The sequence below is a fragment of the Vulpes vulpes genome, chromosome 8 (genome assembly GCF_048418805.1).
Source record: "Vulpes vulpes isolate BD-2025 chromosome 8, VulVul3, whole genome shotgun sequence".
NCBI classification, from domain to species: Eukaryota; Metazoa; Chordata; class Mammalia; order Carnivora; family Canidae; genus Vulpes; species Vulpes vulpes.
Window position 1 is genome coordinate 48,846,632 of NC_132787.1, and position 24,311 is coordinate 48,870,942.

The 24,311-nt window shown below is 36.2% G+C and overlaps 1 protein-coding gene across 6 annotated transcripts in view; it reads right to left on the bottom strand.

The window, feature by feature from the left end:
• Positions 1-24,311, bottom strand: part of ST7L (suppression of tumorigenicity 7 like) — a 141,365-nt gene that overhangs the window by 91,080 nt on the left and 25,974 nt on the right. For all 6 annotated transcript variants that reach the window (XM_025983323.2, XM_072766495.1, XM_072766493.1 and 3 more), the window contains 5 exons: positions 22,403-22,557; positions 20,600-20,697; positions 20,241-20,355; positions 17,398-17,470; positions 16,183-16,285 (listed from right to left, as the gene is read on the bottom strand). In XM_025983323.2, coding sequence (XP_025839108.2) covers positions 16,183-16,285; positions 17,398-17,470; positions 20,241-20,355; positions 20,600-20,697; positions 22,403-22,557 — 544 coding nt within the window. The remainder of the gene's footprint in view (positions 1-16,182; positions 16,286-17,397; positions 17,471-20,240; positions 20,356-20,599; positions 20,698-22,402; positions 22,558-24,311) is intronic.

Below are 24,311 nucleotides of genomic sequence, written 5' to 3' on the forward strand. Positions count from 1 at the left end.
CAGCACCTGGCATTTAAACACTTACTGACCTGATCTGATATATATAGCTAAAATGTCTTCAAATTCTTATTTATTTATTTAAAGATTTTATTTATTTATTCATGAGAGACACAGAGAGGCAGAGACATAGGCAGAGGGAGAAGCAGGCTCCATGCAGGGAACCCGATGTTGGACTCAATCCTGGGACCTGGGGATCACACCTTGAGCCGAAGGCAGATGCTTAACCGCTGGGCAACCCAGGCATCCCCTCAAATTCGTATTTATATTTCAGTTTTTACTTAAAGATAGTTTTTTAACTCTCTGGGCAACTAAAAACAAAACAAACTTCTGCTACGTAGACTTTGTTTCTGTAAGAATAGAAAAGGTTGAAAACTGAAGAGTGGCTGATTTTTTTTCTGCTTCTTTTTTTTAAATCGTTTTTTTTTTTTTAATTTTTATTTATTTATGATAGTCACAGAGAGAGAGAGAGAGGCAGAGATACAGGCAGAGGGAGAAGCAGGCTCCATGCACCGGGAGCCTGACGTGGGATTCGATCCCAGGTCTCCAGGATCGCGCCCTGGGCCAAAGGCAGGCGCCAAACCGCTGCGCCACCCAGGGATCCCTTTTTTCTGCTTCTTAAAGTACACGCTTACTGAAAAAAAAAGTACACGCTTACTGTACAAAAAATTCAAACATTACAGAATTACAGAGTAGAAATACTATATTAAAAGATTAGAGAATAGGGGCACCTGGAGGGCTGAGTTGGTGGAGTGTCTGACTCTTGGTTTCAGCTCAGGTTATGATCTCAGGGTTGTGAGCTTGAGCCACATGTTAGGTTCCATGCTCAGCCCCACCTGCTTGAGATTCTCTCTGCCTCTCCTCTGCCCCTCCCCCCACTCAGGCTCTCATGCTCTTCTCTCGGTCACTCTCTAAAATAAGTTAAAATAGGGATGCCTGTGTGGCTCAGCAGTTGAGCACTCAGAGAGTGATCTCAGGGTGCCAGGATTGAGTCTGAGGATCAAGTCCCACATTGGGCTCCTCACCGGGATCCTATTTTTCCCTCTGCCTATGTCTCTGCCTCTTTCTGTGTCTTTCATGAATGAATGAATGAATGAATGAATGAATGAATGAATGAATTTTTTAAAGATAAATTTAATTTTAAAAAACTCTTAAAAAAAGATTAGAGAATAAAAAAATAAAAAGGATAATCTAATTTATATTTGTCTGGATTTCTTTACACACAACATCCTTAAACATAGGATCAAACTTTTACATAACTCATTTTTTACTTCACAATATATCTTGTACATTTCTTCTTGTCTCTAAATAGATTTAACTCATTATTTTTAATTGTTATATAGTGTTCCATTAAATGCTGAGTTATTTTATAAGAAATAACTTCATGCTGATATTGTACTACCATTCATAAAAGGTAAAAAAAAAAAAATAACATTAAGCAAAACTCATCAAAATATTAAGTAAAATGGCTTCAAATTCCAAAACATGATGGGATCTAAAATTTTACTTAACTTAGGTCTTTAAAGCAAATTAAGTCTAAAGTACAGACATGCCTATTTACTAAATGTTTATTGAATGCCTGTTATATACTAAGCAGAGTTTCAGATATAAAATGTTATGTTACACAAGAGTTCTGCTTTGGGAGAACTAAGGAAGAGATACATAAACAGACCAAAAAAACAAGCAGAACCAAACCAAACCCAAGATATGATTAAGGCACTAAAGGAACAGAGAAGAGAGAGCCATTATTTCTGCTTGGGAAAAATGGTAAAGATACCTCTACAAATGAGGCAACAGATGAGCAGGATTCTTGCCATGACTAGAGAAGAGATTAAGCATATATACAAAGCTAGGGAGACAGGATGAGATATGACCTATCTAGGGAATAATGAGATAAGGAGCAAAGCAAAAGTGGCAAGTAGTAAGGTTGGAGACAGATGCAGGGCCTAGACTATGAAGGTTTCTGTATATGCCATACTAAGAGGTTGGCCCTTATCTGATAGGTGATAGGGAACATGGAGAGAGATCTTTACGCAGAGTAGCTTTGCTGTTTTGAAGACAACTCTGGCAATGGCCAGTATGGAGATGGGACCATGGCAGGGAGACCATTGAGAAGTATTTTTTAATCATCTAAGCAAAAGATGGAAAGTATGAGATTACTTCTATAGTTTTATCTGTATATTTAGAAATGCATAGAAAATGCCTGGTGGGCAGCCTGGGAGGCTCAGCAGTTTAGCGCCACCTTCAGCCCAGGGCCTGAGCCTGGGGACCCCGGATCAAGTCCCATGTCAGGCTCTCTGCATGGAGCCTGCTTCTCCCTCTGCCTGTGTCTCTGCCTCTCTGTATGTGTGTGTGTCTTTCATGAATAAATAAATAAAATCTTTTAAAAAAAATGCCTGGCAATAATATAAACCAAACAGAAACAGTGGTTATGTGAGAGAAGTAGAATCGGGAGAGAAAGGATTGCATTTTTTATTTTATAAACTTTTGAAGGGTCTGATTTCTTTTTTAAGAAGTATTCATCACTCAAAATAACAATGATAATTTTTAAAATAGCAGGTAGTGAGGGTATACACTGGTCAGTGACAGAGGGGATAGAGTAGATGGCTAGATCTGAAAGACATTTCAAAGGCTATAATACGAGTTGGCAGTTTAGAAAGGGCAGAAGTAAAGATTAATGGTGAGAAGATGATAATGAAGCCATACATCAAAATACAGAAATAAGGAAGGACAGACAAATTGGAGAAGAAATTTAAAAATAAGATTTTAAAAATTCAGTTTGAGGGGCACCTTAGTGGCTCAGTCAGTTAAGCATCGGCTCAGGTCATGATCTCAGGGTCTTGAGATCAAGCCCTGAGTCAAGCTTCATGCTCAACATGGAGTCTGCTTGTCCTTCTCCCTCTGTTCCTCCACTTGCTTGCTCTCAAATAATAAATAAAATATTTTTTAAAAATTCAGTTTGAGACACACTGAAGTAGCTGAGGTACCTATCAGATATCCAGGTAAAAACTTCCACAACTGGATAGAAATATGAGTCTATAGACAAGGAAGGGAGCCAGAGTTATAACATACAGGTTTGGAAATTATCAGCAGCCAAGGCCGGTACCTAGTATACGCTGCAGGACTTTCCATTATTACCTCCAAATCACCCTACTTTATATCTGGGACAAATCACAAATCATTGAAACAGTTTGTATCCAATTGGGGACAACACCCTCAAATGACTACTCAAGTCTCTTGCTTTTCCCTAAAATTAAAGAAAACTAAAGCTATTTTAGAAGTTATAGTTTAAAAAAAAAGACATAAATGATGTATGGTGTGAGGTCTTTTTTACTCTAAAATCATACCTATGCTTACACTCAAATTCACTTTAATTTTGAGTTGCTTTGATCTTTATAATTTTTCTTTAGATTACTTTGTTTCTATTACCTTGTAAATCTTACAACAGCTTTTGACCAAAAGCAATATAATTCTGACCTGAAGTAATGATAATACTTTATAATCTTCCTCTTAAAAGCAAAGGTTAAAGAAAAATCTCTCTGAAGGCATCTGAAATTAAGGTACTTTGCTCTTGATCAGTCATGCACATCAAGAACCAATTTATCTCTGCAATTAGTTTTCTCAGTGCACATTTTATGAGATTGGACAGGCAGGCTGAATGCAAAGAGTCTACATGGATGTGTATCGGGGTGGGCGGGGGGAGGACTAAAGACTGTTCCCAGATAGAAAGTAAACAGAATTGCAATCTGAATAAGTTGAAAGAAAACATAATACTCCTGGCAGCCTCAGGAACAAAGAGAAAGTGATGTTATATTAAAAGGAAAAGGAAGGGAGACCAGAGAGTGCATTTGCCACAGGAAAACTCCTTTCCACATCATCTTACAGAACAGTACCTTAGGGGATAAGCATTTTATGTATCTACTCTTCCACCTAGGACAGCATAATACAACAGAAAGGCAGAGCCCGCACTGTGCCCTGAGTTTGGGTCAGAGACTTCAAAACCACTTCCCATTTCTCCCTTGATTCCTGCTACATCACTTGGTATCAATCAAGCGCGTGTTTCCCTCTTATCTTTCACATATGCTGCTATAATATAGGTAATCTGTCCAATAAAATGTAAGCTTGCTGTGAGACCTGTTATCTTCTATTAGCGGATGGGACTCAGAACATCATACACGCTTTAACTTCTGATCAACCAGAATGGGTTTTTCCTTTTTCTGTATCAATTTATTTTTAAAATTCCTCTTGCACTTAAAGAAAGTTCAAGACGTGGTCTGGTTTCTTGGCAACACAAACCAGCTTCTTTGTAAAATAGGAAATAATAATTTCTAAAAGCTACAGATAATATATTCTGAAACATGTACTCAAGTTGTTATTTGTTTTTATTTATTTTTTTTTAAATTTTATTTATTTATGATAGTCACAGAGAGAGAGAGAGAGAGAGAGGGAGAGAGAGAGGCAGAGACACAGGCAGAGGGAGAAGCAGGCTCCATGCACCGGGAGCCTGACGTGGGATTCGATCCCGGGTCTCCAGGATCGTGCCCTGGGCCAAAGGCAGGCGCCAAACCACTGCGCCACCCAGGGATCCCCTGTTATTTGTTTTTAAATGTTCTACTTTACTCTTCCCTCAGGAGCTTCTCCTGCCAGACACAAATAAATTGTCTTCGGGTATAATTAAAATTAGTTATTACCTGTCTCAAGAACTTCACCTTTACCTCATCTCAACAAAAGAATCCCCAAATCTGACACACACTAAGGCCATAAGCGCTAAAATAATATCCACAAGAAAAGAGTGCATATAAGACCAGCTTAAGCAGGAAGAGAAAATGGTAGCAGAAGTGTACTAAAGCAATAATCACCAAGATCAATACTCTTGCCTGACACACAGACATTGTTTTAAGTGCTTCATATATATCATTGCATTTAGTCAGAAGGCATGATACTGTGACAGTGCTTTCTATGCTGAGTCAGATTCATTTTTACTGAGGTATAATTTAAAAACAGTAAAATACACAGACCTTATGACCGCAACTTGATGAGTTTTGACAAATGTAGACAAGGAACACCCAAATGAAGACATAAAACACTTCCATTACCCCAGAAAGTTCTCCTTTCCAGTTAATACTCTACCTTGACCACCTGAGGCAACCACTGTTCTAATTTCTACCAGCACAGCTCACCTTTCAACGTCACGAGTGGAAACATTAATTTTGTACTCTTTTGTACAATACTATATTTTTTAGATTTACCCATATTTTAACAGTTCTTTCTTTTTATTGCTGAATAGCAACTCACTGAATAAATATGTTGCAATTTGTCCACTTATTTGTAATGCACATCTGAGTTTTTTCAGTTTGGGGCTATCATGAATAAAGTTGCTATGAACGTTCACATCCCTTTTGGAAAAACTCAGTTCATTTCTCTTGGGTTTATAACTTGGAGTGGAATTGCTGGGTCACAGAGTGAGATACAAATTTAACCTTATAAGAAATTGTCAAATAGTTTTCTAAGGTAATTGTATAACATTTTATACTTTTAGCAGCAAAGTGTCAGAGTTCTAATGGTTATACAATCTTACCAACATGTTATCAGCCTTATTAATTATAGCCATTGGGTAGGTGTGAAGCAATACCTTGCTGTGATTTTATATTGCATTTCTCTAATAATTAGTGGTGTTGAGCGCATCTGTATGTGTTTATTGAACATTCCAGTATCTTCTTTTATGAAGTATCTGTTGAAGACTTCTGGTCATTTTTCACACTTTTTATATTTATATACTCAGGATGGGAGTCCTTTGCCACACAAAATAGTTGCAATTTTTTTTCCTGTCTGTAGCTTGCCTTCTCATTTTTTTTAATGTTGTCTTCAATGCACAGAATTTTAAATTTTTGAGAAGTCCAATTTATAATTTTTTCCTTTTATAGTTCAATGCCTTTTGTGTCCTTGGAAATCTTTACCTACTTAAATTTCAATGATATTCTTAGATGTTTTCTAGATGTTGTATAGCTTTAGCTTTTAGATTTAGGTCAATGATCTGTCTTAATGTTTATGTATGCTAGGAGAAAAATTCATGTTTCCCCCCCCATTTAGACATCCAGATGTTCTACCACCATTTGTTGAAGAGCGTTTCCTTTCCCCCATTGAATTGCATTGGTACTCCTGTAAAAAAAAGTCAATGGACAGTATACATGTGGATAGATTTCTGGACTTTCTATTCTGTGATTTTGTTTTTAAGATAATTATTTCAGGGGATCCCTGGGTGGCTAAGCAGTTTGGCACCTGCCTTTGGCCTGGGGCATGGTCCCAGGATCGAGTCCTGCATCGGGCTCCCTGCATGGATCCTGCTTCTCCCTTTGTCTGTGTCTCTGTCTCTCTGCCTCTCTCTCTGTGTCTCTCATGAATAAATAAATAAAATCTTTAAAAAAAAAAGATGATTATTTCAGGGGTGCTGGGGTGGCTCAGTCAGTTAAGCGTCCAACTCTTGGTTTTAGCTCAGGTTGTGATCTCACAGGTTATGGGACCAAGCCCCACATTAGGCTCTGTGCTCAGTGGGGAGTCTCCTTGAGATTCTCTCTCTTCCTCTTCCTCTGGCCCTTCCCCCTTGCACTGAAGCTGTTGTGTGTGCTCTCCCTCTAAAATAAATAAATCTTTAAAAAAGGTAATTATTTCAAATTTAAATATAAAAATTATAAATTTAGAAGAATTTGGTGGTAGTATGCTTAGAAAACAAAGCTTCAATGAAATATTGCCGCAAGCTATTGCTAGATTCTAAATTAAAGCTGGACAATACTATTTTAACTGATATGTAAAGTGTCATAAGTCAACAATCACATCTACATAGATCACTGACGTTCATGGATATAATATTTACAATTTTAATCATCTATGGTATCTCTAAACATCCATAATTTATAAAGCCATCATTTTGCTAAGGCATAAATTTAAATCATGTGCTCTGAGGCTTGTGCATACATATAAGGAACTTATCTAATGATTAACCCTGACTCTTCAACATACACATGTCAGCAAGGTTCATGACCTATCCTCATGTTTACATTTCCAGTGTGAAGTTATGTTATAGTGGTATTTTCAACTATCAAGATTCAAAATGGTTTTGGACCACATTAATCAAGAATGTCAATAGCTTACCCTAAGAATAATGTTATTGAGTACCTTCTATAAAAAGACAAATTTAAAAGTGTTCAAAGGATTTGAATAAATATTTACCACAAAGGATTTGAATAAATATTTATCAAAAGAAGTTATACAAACAACCAAAAAGCACCTTAAAAGATAGATGTTTGACATCATTAGTTATTGAGGAAATGCAAACCAAAACCACGAGATACAGTTCACACCTACTAGAATAACTATAATCAAAAGACAAATAACAATAGCATGGATGTTCAGGAGTTGAATGCTTCAAACATTGCTGGTGGGAATGTAAAATAGCACAGCTACTTTGGAAAATAGTTTGGAAGTCTCTCAAAAAGTTAAACATGGCATTACCATATGATCCAACAATTTTCCTAGATTTATAGCCAAGAAGTGAAACCACATGTTCACACAAAAATGTGCATCACTGCATCATTATTCATACTAGCCAAAGAGTGGGACCAACCCAAATGGCCATCAACTGATGAATGAACAAAATGCAGTATATCCATATAATGGAATATCATTCAGCCACAAAAAGGAACAAAGTATTGATACTGCTACATTATGCTAAGTGAAACAAGTCAGACAAAAGGCCACACATTCTATGATTCCAAATCCAGAGAGAGAGAGTAGATTAGTGGATGCCAGAGATTAGGGAGAAAAAAAGAATGGGGAGTGACTATTAATAGGTACGGGGTTTCATTCTGGGGCAATGAAGATGTTCTAGTATTAGTAATGATGATTACTGTACAGCTTTGTGAATATACTAAAACCCACGGAATTGTGTACTTTAAAAGGGTGAATTTTATGGCATGTGAATTATCTCAATTTTAAAAAAAGAATACCTTCTATAAAACTCTTTGATGGTTGGATAATAAAGGACATGAGGGTGCTGTGGAATAGTCAGAAGGTACGAAACATTTTCTACTTAAAAAAGAACCTGACAACCTATTTTTATAGTAGCTGAAAGATGCACAATCTTTTTCTTGTTTGGTGGCTAAAAAAAATTTGAACCAAAGCCATAGCTACATAATGAAGAATAAGTCAAAATCCATGAAAACATGCTGTTCTTAATTTTTTGCTATTACTATCATAGTTTATGTTGAAATTCATTCAATAAATTAAAAAAATCTATACAATCAATATTAATGAAATATCTAAAGCAAATTCATAGCCTGAAGAGATTTACGTGCTCTTTCTCTATTGCACTTCTAATAGTTTCCAGCTTAGCAAATCACACAGCTCTAGACCTGTAGCCATTTCTATTGTAGTTATGTGGAAAGTTGCCAAAAAATATTTCCTGCTAAAACAGCTTTGTCCTTTGTCATTTTAGTGGTAAGAGTCATACAACATTTGATAAATTTGCATAATAAATTTATAAAAACAAAGATTAAATTTATGTATGTATGAATGTGTGTGTGTATGTAAAAGTCACTGTTCATCAGATTAAATAAGTTATTACAACCCACAGTTGAAGTTTGAGGAAGAAAACTGCTAAAGCCCTTTATGTTTGCTTGGTTCCAGCTGAAAGGCAGGGATAGAGAGCATAATGGGGGAGGAGTAGGAATCTGAGTTAGTACATACTTCATCACTTGTAAGACCCCAGCAAAAACAGCCTTAAAGAGCAGAGCTCTCCCAGTTCATATAACACCAATGTTATTTAGGTGGGATATTATCCAGGTTGTTGGAGCTTAAAATTTCTCCCAAAAACCTTAATAATGATCCTGTTTGAAAATACCCAGCCTAGGGGATCCCTGGGTGGCGCAGCGGTTTGGCGCCTGCCTTTGGCCCAGGGTGCAATCCTGGAGACCCGGGATCGAATCCCACGTCGGGCTCCCTGCATGGAGCCTGCTTCTCTCTCTGCCTCTCTCTCTCTCTCTCTCTGTGTGTGACTATCATGAATAAATAAATAAAATCTTAAAAAAAAAAAAAAGAAAATACACAGCCTAAATTGTGTATCCACAAACAATACTGTAAAGCTTATAGCACCATTCTACTTACCTAGATATTTTGATAGTTAACTATCAATTGGCTCTGACATTGAGTAGGGAGGAAATACTTAAGTTTCTACTTACAAATAAAAATGTTAAATACATACATGTTATATACTAGTTTTATATATATACTTATACATTATTTCACTGAGATATTTATTTTCATCACAAAATTCATCATATTGTAAGTATACAGTTCAATTATTTTTGCTAAATTTATATAGTTGTGCAACCACTAGCAAAAAAGTTCCCTCATGCCAGTCTGCAGTCAATCCATACTCCCACTCCAAGCTCCAGGGAACCACAGATCTGCTTTTTGTGCCTAAAGTTTTCCCTGCACAAGAAATTTCCTACTAATGAAATCATATGTTGTTTTTTGTGTCTGGTTTCTTCCATTTAACATAAAGTATTTGAGGTCCATCTATGTTGCTACAAGTACTTATAGTTTGTTCCTTTTTAGTATTAGGCAGTGTTCCATTGTATGGAGATACCATATTTATTTGTTCACTCACCTGTTTGTGGACTGTTCCAAGTTTTCTGCTACTATGAATACTACTACTATAAACACTTGCTTATAAGTCTCTGTATGGATATACATTTTCATTGCTCTTGGGTAGAATATATAGGAATATAATTGATGGGTCATATGGCAAGCATATGTTTAACTGCAAAATTGTTTCCAAAGTAGCTATACCATTTTATATGCCTAGCAGTGATGCGGTTTCTCCACATTCTTGCAAACATTTGATTTTGTCAGTCTGTGTGAATATAGCCATTTGAGTGAGTATAAAGCAGTATTATATTATGCTTTTAATTTGTATTTCCCCAATGACCAATGATGCTATCTCTCATGTGCTTATTAGCTATTCATATAACTTCTTTGGTGAAGTGACTATTCAATTTTTTACTAATTAATTTTTAATTAAGTGGTTTGTCCTCTTATTGTTGAGTTGCAAGAGTTCTTTTATAAGTTCTGGAGAGCGAACTCTAACAGTCTATGACTCGTAAATATTTTTCTCTAGTCTTTGGATTTCCATTTTTTTTTCAAAGATTTTATTTATTTATTCATGAGAGACAGACACAGAGGCAGAGACATAGGCAGAGGGAGAAGCAGACTCCCTGCGGGGAGCCTGATGTGGGACTCGATCCCAGAATCCCGGGATCATGACCTGAACCAAAGGCAGACACTACCCTCCATTTGCTTCGACGTGGATGGAACTGGAGAGTATTATGCTGAGTGAAGTAAGTCATTCAGAGAAGGACAATCAGTATATGGTTTTACTCATACAAGGAATACAAGAAATAGTGAAAGGGATTATGGTGGAAAGGAGGGAAAATGAGTGGGAAAAATTAGAGAGGGTAACAGAACATGAGACTCCTAACAAGCAAGGGGTGGGCAGGGGGATCAGGTGACTGGGTGACAGGCGCTGGGAGGGGCACTTGACAGGATGAGCACTGGGTGTTTACTATAGCTTTAAAAAGGTCTTGAGGGTAGCCTCAGTGGCTCAGTGGTTTAGCACCGCCTGCAGTCTGGGGTGTGATCCTGGAGACCACGGATTGAGTCCCACATCGGGCTTCCTGCATGGAGCCTGCTTCTCCCTCCAACGGTGTCTCTGCCTCTCTCTTCACTCTCTCTGAATGAATGAATAAATAAATCTTTTAAAAAAAAAAAAAAAAAGGTCTTGAAATTGAGTAAAGTTGCATAACTTCTAAATTTGTTCTTCTTTCTCAAAATTGTTTTGTTTATTCTATGTTCTTTGCATTTTCTTATCAACTTTAGGATGAGCTTGTGAATTTCTACAAATAAGCTTGATAGGATTTTAATAGGAATTAGATTGGGGCAGCCCGGGTGGCTCAGCAGTTTAGTGCCACCTTCAGCGGGTGTGATCCTGGAGACCGGGGATAGAGTCCCACATCGGGCTCCCTGCATGGAGCCTGCTTCTCCCTCTGCTTGTGTCTCTGCCTCTCTGCCTGCCTCTCTCTCTCTCTCTCTCATGAATGAATGAATGAATGAATGAATGAATAAATAAATAAATAAATAATTAAAAAAAAAAGGAATTAGATTGAATCTACAGATCAGTTTGGGAAGAACTGTGGTCTTAATATCTTTTTAATGGAGTCTTCTAATCCATATACATGGTACCTATCTCCATTTATTTAGGTCTTCTTATCTTCTCATGTTTGTGTTTAAAGTAAAAAAAAGTATCCCTAAAAACAGTGTAGAATATCTAGAGCAGATTCAATCTGGAGATTAATGTATATTATCTATAGAACAATTTAATTCGGGCAATGTCTGGGATTTCTACTACCCTTCCTCTACCCAAGTACCTCCAGCAGTAGTTTTGAAGACCAATGCACAATGCACATAATCAGAATTGTTACTGCTGAGAATACATTTTGTATAAGAGCATTTTTGAAGCAGAAAACAAGTCCACAACTACAAGGCACAGATAGTCATTTTGTTGAGTGGGAATTAAATAAAAATTTTAGACATCTCAATGACGTATTTAATTTGAATAGTTTGATTAATTACTGCTGCTTATCTTATCACCCGGAAACAGATTTCCAGCCCATCTTGGATAATGATAAAAATCACTTCTGAAATGTTTACTGGGTATCAGGCATTCTTTTAAGCACTTTAATGATAAAGTACTTTAATCTTAATAATTCTAAGGGATAAGGAATATTAGCCCTATTTTACACATAAGGTCACTCAAGTCCAAAGAAGTTGAGTAACTTGTCCAAGGTCATACAGCTAAGAAGTAGTGGAGCCAGAATTTAAACCTAGGCAGTTTAGTTGCAGAATTCATTTTCTCAACCACTCGGTAAGCAAGAGAGCAAAGCATTTCATATAGGATTTTCAGACCTCTGCTTCCAGTAATGGAAGACTGAGTAATTCTAATCAACTCTCTCAGACAACGAAATATTTTTTAAAAACTAATCAAATATATATTAAATTAACAAAGGGTAGGGAATTAACAGTCCATAAAAGGCAGAAATAAGAGAAGTAAGCCATACTTGAGGCTGCTTTTACCATACAGACATTTGCCAATTCTAGACAAGATGGCTAAGAGGCTGTTCAACCTTTTTACTAGTTTTATAAAGCTAAACAAACAAAAGTCAGGAGTTCATGGTGTGTCAAGAGCAAGAGCCCTGGTAAAATCCTCAGGATTGGAACCCAGAAAGGCTGAATCCTAGGAATAAGGGTGAACCAGAAATAAACCCAAACTTTCATGGACTGCAGCCCAGTTTCTAGTCATCTGGGTAGATCAGAAAATATCAATCCCTGAAACTGGATTAAGGGGATTCTGTCATGCTGGTTGCTTCTTCTAGGCATTTAAGAGCAAAGAAAATCCTCTCTGAAGAAAGATACTATTATCTGAAGTTTCAAGTTCTTTCTACAATTTTTTCCAATAAAATAGTGGTACATAGTCAAAGAAAATCAGGCATAAGAGAAAACAAGACAAGTAGAAATAATGTAGCAGGAAAAAACACATTAGAGAAATAGACATAGAAATTCCAGATAGGTGAATTATCAGACTTTAAGTTAACTACTTTAACCTATTTTCAAAGAGATAAAAGAGTATATTTTAAATTTTGGCAGGTAATTACAAACTATAAATAAAACAGGATATGTGAAAAATAAACAGAAATTCAAGAACTGAAAAATGTTTCAAAGGAGTGAAATCACAGAGTATATGTTCTCTAGCCACAATGCAATTATGCCAGAAATCACTGATAAAAAGATAATCTTCACATGTTTGGAAATTAATAAAGAGCTGAATGGGATAAATATATCTCTAAATCAAAATGGAAATCAAGATGGAAATTAGAAAATATGTTGAATTAAGTTAAACAAAAAACATTGCTATACAATGCAGTTAAAATTATACTTAGAGGTTTTTGGACTTGAATAAATATATTAGAAAGAAGAAAGGCTGAAAAATAATGTATTAGTCTAAGTATGTATATAAAAAGATACAGGAAATAAAAAATAATAAAATAGAGCCAAAGAAAGTTGAAGAAAGGCCATAAAGAGCAGGAAAGAATGAACCAGGAAACAAATAGACCGGATTGAAAAAGCCAGAGCTGGGAATCCCTGGGTGGCGCAGCGGTTTGGCGCCTGCCTTTGGCCCAGGGCGCGATCCTGGAGACCTGGGATCGAGTCCCACGTCCGGCTCCCGGTGCATGGAGCCTGCTTCTCCCTCTGCCTGTGTCTCTGCCTCTCTCTCTTTCTCTGTGTGTGTGTGTGTGTGTGTGTGTGTGTGTGACTATCATAAATAAATAAAAAGAAAATTAAAAAAAAAAAAAAGCCAGAGCTTGGTTCTTTACAAACTAATAAAATTGATAGGTCCCTGCAGAATCTAGTTAAGAAAATAAAAAAAATTAAAAAAAAGATAACTAGTATTAGGAACTAAACAGTGGATATTACAACTGATCCTGCAAACATTAATAGGGTAACAAAAAGGATTTTATGAAATCTTTATGCCAATAAATTTCAAAATTTTGATGAAATAAATTCCTAGAAAAATACAACAAAACCCAACACAAGAAGAAAAAATTTGAATAGTTATAGGATAGTTAAGGAAACTAAACTTGTAATTAACCTATTAAACTAATCAGTGAGATGAAATTTGTAATGAAAATTCTCACAAAGAAAACTCCAGGGATCCCTGGGTGGCGCAGTGGTTTGGCGCCTGCCTTTGGCCCAGGGCGCGATCCTGGAGACCCGGGATCGAATCCCACATCAGGCTCCCGGTGCATGGAGCCTGCTTCTCCCTCTGCCTGTGTCTCTGCCTCTCTCTCTCTCTCTCTCTGTGACTATCATAAATAAAAAAAAAATTTAAAAAAAAAAAAAAAAAAGAAAACTCCAGAATCAGGGATGTCTGGCTGGCTCAGTTGGTAGGTAGAGCATGTGACTCTTGATCTTAGGGTTGTAAGTTCGAGCCCACACTGGGTAAAGAGATTACTTTAAAAAAATAAAATCTTAAAAAAAAAAAAAAAAAAAAAAAGAGGGATGCCTGGGTGGCTCAAGGGTTGTGCATCTCCCTTCCGCCCAGGATGTGATCCTGGAGTCCTGGGATCGAGTCTCACATCCGGCTCCCCTCATGGAGCCTGCTTCTCTCTCTGCCTGTGTCTCTGCCTCTCTATGTGTCTCTCATGAATAAATAAAGTCATAAATAAATAAATAACTCCAGATTCAGATAGCTTTATCAGCAAATTCTACTTATCATTTAAGGCAGAAATAAGTCTAATTTTTTTTATAAAGATTTTATTTATTCATGAGAGACACAGAGAGAAAGAGAGGCAGAGACATAGGCAGAGGGAGAAGCAGGCTCCATGCAGGGAGCCGGATGTGGGACTGGATCCCGAGACTCCAGGATCACGCCCTGGGCCGAAGGTAAGCGTTTAACCACTGAACCACCAAGGCATCCCAAATAAATCTAATTTTACACAAATTATTCCAGAGAATTTAAAAAGAGAGAGAGAAACCACTCCTTATTTTATAAAGCCAACAATTAATAGTATAGACCAAAATTTAAGAACAAAAGAAAATGAACATAATTAACGTTAGAACACTGGTTATCTCTAGGCAGGAGGGAAAACATGTAACTGGGAAAGGGCAGGCAGGTGGACTTTTGAAGACTGGCAATGTGGTTTCTTGAGCTCAGTGGTAGTTTCCATTCATTTGCTTTATAATAAATTACTAAGACTCACATTTCTGCTTTTTACACTTCATTATAAAATTTGTATTTAAATTTTTGGGGCCAGTGTCACTTAATAAGAGAATGGTATGAATATTTGTTGACTGTCATTCTTAGATTTCAGTAATTTTCTTGACTCTATCTATACTTTAATAGACTTACAACTTCCACTTTTTGGAGATTATCTTTTAGAGATTAATCTCTTTAATGTTTACTTGCTTCCAAATTCCATTATACTGGAATCAATAGTGATAATTACATTTAGTAATAAAGGTACCTATTCTTGAATACTCTATACTTCTTAACATGGAGCATTACTTTCAAAACCCAAAATTTAATCTTGGGTGATAAGACACAATAATCTGCATGTCTGCAAGGTGTACAATATAAAGACAAATGAGAGGGTAGAGTTTCATCTGGGACTAAATAAACATTAACTAGGCAGTTTTTCTGGGAACTTCCACATCTGTCTCCTAACACTGATTATTTTAATCTATTTGTCTTCAGCCTTTGTCTATCTAGTCCTAGCTCAAAATCCATGCATCTGTCTAGATGTAAAAGGCTTTTACAGTAACAGGAAATTTGATTTAATGCTCTGAAGAATAACTGATCTTTTATTACGACTACATCATTTTATTTCTTCTCTGTAACTAAAGTAAAAGGAACAGCTAAATGAACACATTTGAAATTTTATTTTGACAGCAATTACAGAGCCTACAGTGAACTACTGCTCCTATTCACTTCTCTGAATGTCTTTAAGATCCCTTCATGGTCAATAAGTATCAAAATATAACAGACTTGGGCGCCTGAGTGGTGTAGTCAGTTGAGCACCCAACTCTGGTTTCAGCCCAGATCATGATCTCATGGTTGCGAGATCAAGCCCTGCCTCAGGCTCTGAGCTCAGCATTGAGTCTGTTTGGGGCTCTCTCTCCCTCTGCCACATCCCCAACATGCATGCCCTTGTGTGCTTTCTCTCTCTCTTAAATAAATAAATACATATTTAAAAATATATATAACAGACTAAAACAATTCTGACTCGAATTATGGAGACCCAAACTTTGGTCTACATACTTTCAGGAATTTTATAAACTCAAATAAACGTATTTTTTTTTTTTTTTTTTTTTTTTTTTTTTTTTATGTAGTCATACAGAGAGAGAGAGAGAGGCAGAGACATAGGCAGAGGGAGAAGCAGGCTCCATGCACCGGGAGCCTGACGTGGGATTCGATCCCGGGTCTCCAGGATCGCGCCCTGGGCCAAAGGCAGGCGCCAAACCGCTGCGCCACCCAGGGATCCCAAATAAATGTATTTTTATCATAAAGTTTCTCACTTTTGGAACATGAGGATTAAACTCCACAGCTCTATGAATTGCTTCCACAGCATTAATTTCTGCTGTGCTTAATCCTCTTCTGGAGGCTGTTTCGGGGGAGAATCTGTAAGAAAACCACAAAATCAGGAAATGAATTTTAAAAATCCATGGATTTTGATCATAATCTAACTTCCTGAATCAAGGATTTCTGGTGACAGCCAAAGACAAAGCCAAATAACTAGTAAACATAAAGGTAAAGCCTTAGGTTCAACATATAAAGAAAAGCAATATAAGAAATGGAAATCCTCAAATTTAGGTAATGAAAACCTTCAGGAGAAGTCCACTGGCACTCTCTGGGAAAGGTGATACAATAAGAAACACTACATAGGGGCATCCAGAGAATCTCATGAAGCAGAAATACATTCTTATCAAATTTTCACTGAGAGGAAACAGAGTGTGAATATTCCATTCAAATTCCTATTGAGGCACAGTAATATAAGGTAAAAGAATTGGCATGCCATTTGGTTTCTAAAAATCTCATCTGTGGAATAAATAGAAATTCATTAAGGACAGACAAAAAAACAAGGCAAATAGAATAACTTGGGAGTTATAATCCCAGAACAGAGAGGAGGAAACTATTTCCCTACATATACCTTATCATTATCATCATAGCTACTATGTACTCCATGTACTTTCTACCATTGCTTTAAGCCTTTAACACACACAATCCTGAAACAACTATGCTTCAGTATTATTATTCTCATTTTACAGAGAAGAAAAGACTCAAACTGATTAACATGCCCAAGTTCCACAGCTGGTATGCAGTAGACTTTGAATTGGAATCCACGTTTATTTAGTTCTAAAAACCATGCTCTTTCCACTACACTAGTAAGAAGCTTCAAAGCTCCATAAGAGCAAGGGTTATTCAAAAGGAAACAGGGAGGAAAAAGCATTGTTTAAAGTCAGTGTTGAAAAACATAATACAGTTTTCCCCTGCTATCTGCAAGTAGAGCATCCTATAAAATCTTTCCTAAGCTAGAACAGTGTAAAGGGAAAAAATAATTACCATTTCATAAAAGTGAGCATCCTGTTCAGATTTCTTTCAGTTAGTGAACACAGGTATTAATGTAGATCTCTTGTAAAAGCAAAGTGTGGTAAAATGAACTTTCAGAGAGCAGAGGAAACCTGTATTGAGTTTAGGAGTCTTTCTAAATTACTGTAGTTTTCAATACTTACTTATCTGAGACAGTCCTTGTCTTCAATAGTGCTGCTGTATAACAGATTGCTGCTGACTTTGGAAGGCTTATATCTGTAATTTTAATTTTCAACTTAGGTAAGAATCACAAAAAATATCTTAAGATAATTTTAATAAGAATAATTCATGGTACAAATTCAACAGATAGAATATAGTAGTAGAAACAGACATGTAGCTGGAAAGACCTGAGTTTTAACCCTGATTCTCATGTTTACTAGCTAGGCATCCCAACTAGCAGCAACTTCTTTAACCTTTAACATTAGTTTTCTCTTCTCAAAATATAGAAATAATACTTCTCTAGCTGAGATTAAATTAAATTATGTCTGTGAAAGTCCTCAGCAAATGTTTATAGTCATCTGTTTACAATAATGGTATTCAGGGAAAAAGACAGTATAGCTAGAACTCGGGATCCCTGGGTGGCGCAGCGGTTTGGCGCCTGCCTTTGGCCCAGGGCGCGATCCTGGAGACCCGGGATCGAATCCCACATCAGGCTCCCGGTGCATGGAGCCTGCTTCTCCCTCTGCCTGTGTCTCTGCCTCTCTCTCTCTCTCTGTGACTATCATAAAAAAAAAAAAAAAAAAAAGACAGTATAGCTAGAACTACTGAAAACTCTACCTATTCAGAGAGAAAAACTAAGATTCAAAAAAAAAAAAAAAAAGAAATATTTAGCAGGAGTTAAATCCAGGTAATACAACAGGTGATTTTAATTTTTTTCTTCTTCTAATATGTTTTTATATTTCATACATTATCTTAAAGGATTTTTTTAATAAAATATAAAAATAGTCAGGAATTATAATTAATTATACCAATCCTTTCTCAAAGAATGCCCAAAATAATGCTATCAGGAGAGTAGTACTAGTGGATTCTCCCAAAGTTTTAGATTACCAAGTTACACCAGCAAATCAAGAACTAAAGAAATAAATTTGCTTTTAATTTCTACAAGATTCTAGAATGGTAAAAATTGGGGAATCATAAAAACTGAAAACACAGGGGCACTTGGGTGGCTCAGTGGTTGAGCATTTATCTTTGGCTCAGGTCATGATCCCAGGGTCTTGTGATCGAGTCCCACAACAGGCTCCCCACAGGGACCCTGCTTCTCCCTCTGCCTATGCCTCTGCCTCTCTCTCATGAATAAATAAAAAAAAATCTTAAAAAAAAAAATGAAAACACAGAAGCATATCTAAGTTGTTAGTTTTATTTTGTTTTGAATAAATCAAGTCCTATCTAATTATTGTATTTGGTTCCTAAGCTTGTTCATTGTATCATAAGCAAGCCATGTACCCGATAAGTTACATATGGAAAGAATTTCTCATAAATTTCTCCATGAGCCTACACTATTGTGAAGTACTTGTGAAGAATTCCAGATGTTTAAAAGAAATAAACTTCTCTTTCCAAGTGTGACACATTTCAAACTTTCCAAGTCATGGGGATTCCCAAGCTAATGGGTAGGAACTTACAAGAGAACAAGGGTGACTATGTGGCCTGTACATGCTATGTTATAGTAAAAGATATGACCAGAAACATTATGCTAGTTAGGATGTTTTCATCTCGAGGTTAAAAACTGATACATCGCTCAGAATGAGAATGGTCATGCTGCTTAAAAATTCTCCCAATTCCATTTGTGGTGAACTGGCACTGAACTGGCATAATAATAAAAATAGCCAACATGTATCGACTTCTTACTATTGGAAGGCTAGTAAACAAAGAAATGAAATACCGGGATTTTATCTTATTTTTTTAAAAAGATTTTATGTATTTATTCATGAGAGAGACACACACACACACAGAGAGAGACAGAGACAGACAGAGGGAGAAGCAGGCTCCATGCAGGGAGCCCGATGTGGGACTCAATCCCGGGTCTTCCGGATCACACCCTGGGCTGAAGGCGGCGCTAAACCTCTAAGCCACCAGGGCTGCCTGAATACCTGGATTTTAGTGTTGGCTTGCCACAGTTACTAGCTGGAGACCTTACCCAATTACTTAACCTTCTTCAACTCCAGTTTCCTTGCCTACTGACAAAAATTTCTCCCACCACCTCATAAGATTCTTGTACAGATTATATGAAATAGTAAATTACATTTTATAACCAAAAAATATTGCAAAAATGTTACTCTGAATTTCTTATATGCACCGTAAAGCAACTTCTGTTAATAGTCTCTGACACTCCAAAACAAATGAGGTACCATCCTATGTCTACAGCACCCGATACTTTTCTAATTATCTCATTTAATACACTATACTTCAATATATACTATTCATTTATCTATATGTTCCTTTATTTTTTTTTTAAGTCAGCGTTGTCGAATTTTTTTTTTTTAAGATTTTATTTATTCATGAAAGACACAGAGAGAGAGAGAGAGACAGACACAGGAACAGAGGAGGAACTGACACAGAGGGAGAAGCAGGCTCCATGCAGGGAGCCTGACATGGAATTCGATCCCAGGTCTCCAGGATCACACCCTGTGTGAAGGCGACGCCAAACCGCTGAGCCACCAGGGCTGCCCTATGTTCCTTTATTAAACTGTAAATCCTACTAGGCCTAAGTCCATGTCTTCTTGTTCAGCATTGTATTCCAAGCCACTTACATTAGTGCTCAATAAACAAATTAATAAATTTTTACAGAAGAAAAGTTCCTTCTTATAGGCTTTTGCTTCCAAAAGTCTTGATAAAAAAGATAATATAACTTGTATCCATGGATTCTAATTACTGACTAGTAAGAATGACAAGAGAAAATTAAAGAAATATCAGAATAGGATCACATTCATGATTAAATAATTGAAAAAAAATTTTAACCATGCTATCAACTAAGTAAATTATCACTCACCATCATATTTTGCTAGGACTGCCTGAACATCTGCATAGGCCTGTAATTCTAAAAGTGATTCTAGGAGATTCTCATGGATGTTCAACATGGTAAGAGGAGGAAATTCTTTCATCAACTGTACATTAAAAGGAAAAAATATTAAAATTATAGCAAAGGAAATCAATAGAGCTGAATTCTTTAGTTTCTTAACAAAACTGTGAAGACTCAACCCTTAGAAATATGTATTAGTTAGTAAATACCCTGTTATAAAACCTACCAATTAAAAAACAATGACTCTGCATTAAAACAATTGGAACTTAAACCACATTTTCAGTTTCTGAAAGAAAAAATATAAACAACCAATCATCAAATTTACTTACATCTCTCATTATTTTTACTGCTTCTCTTATTCTTCCTAATTTTCTTGCACACATTGCTAATCTTCTTTTAATATATACCAGTACATTGGTATCTCTTCCTATTAAAAAAAAATGACATGATTATCATGTCTATTATGTCTATTTCATTAACATATTATCCATTATTTATAAGTAATTATTTGTTTACCCAGAAGTTTCAAGGAAAATTAAATTGTGTCAGAATGGAAGACTATTACTGATTATTGAATTTGGGTGACAAACATTGAATGGAGGTTCATTATACTGTTACATTTTTGTATATGCTTGAAGTTTTTTATAGTAAAAGCTTAAAATCTATCTATCTATAGAATTACTTCTCTAACAGTAAGTAATCTGATTACACTACATATAAATTAATTAGTGTGGGCAGCCTGGGTGGCTCAGTGGTTTAATGCCACCTTCAGCCAAGGGCCTGATCCTGGAGACCCAGGATTGAGTCCCACGTCGGGCTCCCTGCATGGAGCCTGCTTCTCCCTCTGCCTGTGTCTCTGTCTCTGTCTCTCTCTCTCTCTCTGTGTCTCTCATGAATAAATAAAATCTTAAAAAAAATTTAATTAGCATACCTGGACAAGTGTATTTTAATATTAACATAAAATAGATTAATGGGAAAAAATAATTCTATTGAGTTTCTGCATAAACAATCTATTATTTTAATATTCTCTATTGTTTTAACTGACAAACAAAAGATATCTGAAACAAAATTTCTATGGCTAGTGTGAACTTTTGCTCAATAGCTACTAATTAACAAACTATAAAACTATTTCTAGAAAGAGCTAATAAATATTTCTGTAACTATCTCAGAATCATATTTGAGATTATACAAAGACAAATGGTATGGCTTTTTCACAGATGTAGCTTCATCAGCTCCAGACTGCAAAATTATATATTCCCACAGTTGTGTGGTTGTGTGCTATAACAACATACATAAATGAAACATACTGTATACATCAATATTTAGTTTGGAGAGAAAACATTATCCAAATTTTAGTTTCCACAAACAAAAGATTCAAAACTCAACTGCTAGCAGATAGATAATGCTTTATGTAAACATATTTCAATTTATTGCCCGATATCTGCCAAAATCATTAAACTAAAACCTCCTGGCCACAAAGAATTGCAGGAAGCAGCAGCACTACAGATTCTAACATCTTTGGTGGAAGTATCTCAATTCTAACTGAGAGAGTATCCCTAAGAGTACAAAGAATCTCAGTTGCTTTGGCCCATATGATCTCAAACATATAGAGAAAAGTCAAGGAAAGAAAGAATCAATGCCAAGTGTAGGGCTAGATGTTATTACACTAAAGGGGTCACTCCCTGGCACTATGTAGAGATAATATACAGTCTGAAGAGCACACCAAGTGATGTACTTCTACTATTGCTTGGTGTAAGGGTGAGGATAAAGGGGATAGCTGCTTATCATTACAAGAAGGCTCTCCTGAATCTTGGATATTTTTGAGTTGTGTTTCTTTGATGATCAGCCCAATTCTCATATGAAATAAATTACCATTAAGTCTCAGAGTAGCACCTCTCTCAATAACCAGAGCACATCTGTTCCCTTCCATAAGCATTCTCTAGCTAATGCCCATTTGTCTTGCTAGCTTATAGACATTATGAATAAAGTAGTTATCTCTTATGAAAGGAAGATAACTTCTAAGTCTTAAGAGTTTTTTAAAAAGATCATTGTTGTTTTATGTCTTCAACATGAAAGAGCCAATTTCATGAGCTAAACAAAAGTCAGGTAATAATCAGTTCAAATTTGCTTACTCAGTTGAGCTTCATGCTGAGGACTTTGGTGCTGGCACTGCTGTGACCGCCTGTAAATTGTTTCTCCTGCCTTGAGTGCCTGTTTAAATAACCTTTCAGCATCTACAATAGTTGTTGCTTCTTCCTCAGCCAGTAGAACATATGCAGTGGCACAGCTATGAAGAAAGCAAGCAAGGCAATTTTAAGCAAAATGGTAAAGAAGTATTTTCTCTTGGATATGTCCTTTGTTCTGCATCACATTTCCCTAACTTTACCTATATTTTCCATCTTTTAAAGAAGAAAAAAAACCTTCACTTAATATTCTAATTTATTAGGGGCATATTGGTATATTTTTGGTGTGTTTCCACAATTTTTCTCCTTTCCTACCTTCCTTTTCTTCACTTTATTTTCTATTTGCTCTACTTCTATATCTACTCCTTAATCATTTGTCCCATATTTTTCTTTTGTGAATGGGGGATGAAAATAAGATACACAAAGAACTATCTAAAAAGTAGTTCAAGGGACTATACACTCCAATGGTTATGCCTGCTCTTAGCCACCATATAGTTCATAATATTCATCTAACGGGGGCAAGTACAGGAGAGGGTGAAGGTTGAGAATAAAGATCCATGGCCAACAAGGAATCTTTAACATCTGACTTAGAATTGTATCTTTCCAGGACTAGCCCTATTTCCCAACTCTGAGCCTTCATTATGCGTGCTGCCCTGCCCTCTCTTGGACTTAGCCACAATTGTGTTGCAGCAAAACCTCCTTGGTCTGAATTCTAAGTCCTTCCTCCTATACTGCTGCTCTTACTGCTGCTCATCACACACATGCTCACTCCAAGTTTCCTTTCTTCACCCCACTAAAACACAAAGATTTCTCTTTGTATCAGTTAAATCAAAAGCTGGCCAATAAGATAAATTAACCTGTTTGGGGGCAAAAAAAGAGAAACAAAAGTTTCCTTTCCATTCCCAGGTATAGCAAGTACATACTCTAGTTCTTCTGGAGAAAATATCCTAGTTCTGATTATCTAAGCCTGCATTGTCCAGTACTGAAGTCCTTGGCTACATATAGTCATTGAACACTTGAAATGTGCCTAGTCTGAATTGAGATGTGATGTCAGTGTAAAGTGTACATTGGATTTGGAAGACTTAAAAGAATGCAAAATAATTTAATAGTTTAAAAAACATATCAATTATATGTTAAAGTAATATTTTAATATTTTGAATATAGCTAAAATAAATTAATTTCACTTATTTCTTTTTTTACTTTTTAAATCTGGTTACTAGAAAACTTAAAATTACAAATATGGTCATGTTATATTTCTATTGAACAGTGTTTAAGCAAAAGAAGAGAAATTGTAGGCAACAGTACGAGACCAGCATAAAACAAAAATGATGGCAAGGGGGGGCACCTATGTGGCTTAGCCAGTTATGCGTCGGACACTTGCTTTTAGCTCATAATCTCAGGGTTGTGAGATGGAACCTTGTGTTGGGTTCCACACTCAGCAGGGAGACTGCTTGGGATTCTGTCCCCCCCCTGCCCCTCCTCCTCACCCACATTCTTGCTCTAAAATAAATAAATAAATAAACAAACAAACAAACAAACAAACAAACATTTTTAAATGAAGGTAAGGTAGCTATCAAACAACTGGGGACAAGGAGCACCTTTTGAATATAGAAAATGCAAATCGGACCATTCCAGCATCCTTCAAATAATATATTAAATTGAACTATATGATAATTTCACTAATCAACAGAGATTTCTCCAGTACGTATATTGGATTTTGCTGAAACAGTAGATTATTGCTGCTTTAAACAGTAGCATCCTAAACTGCCATTCTAAACCCAACTCAAATGTTTTTTTTTTAAATGTTTTTAAATAACAAAATAAAAACCCTTTTAAAAGATCTAGATGGGGGATCCCT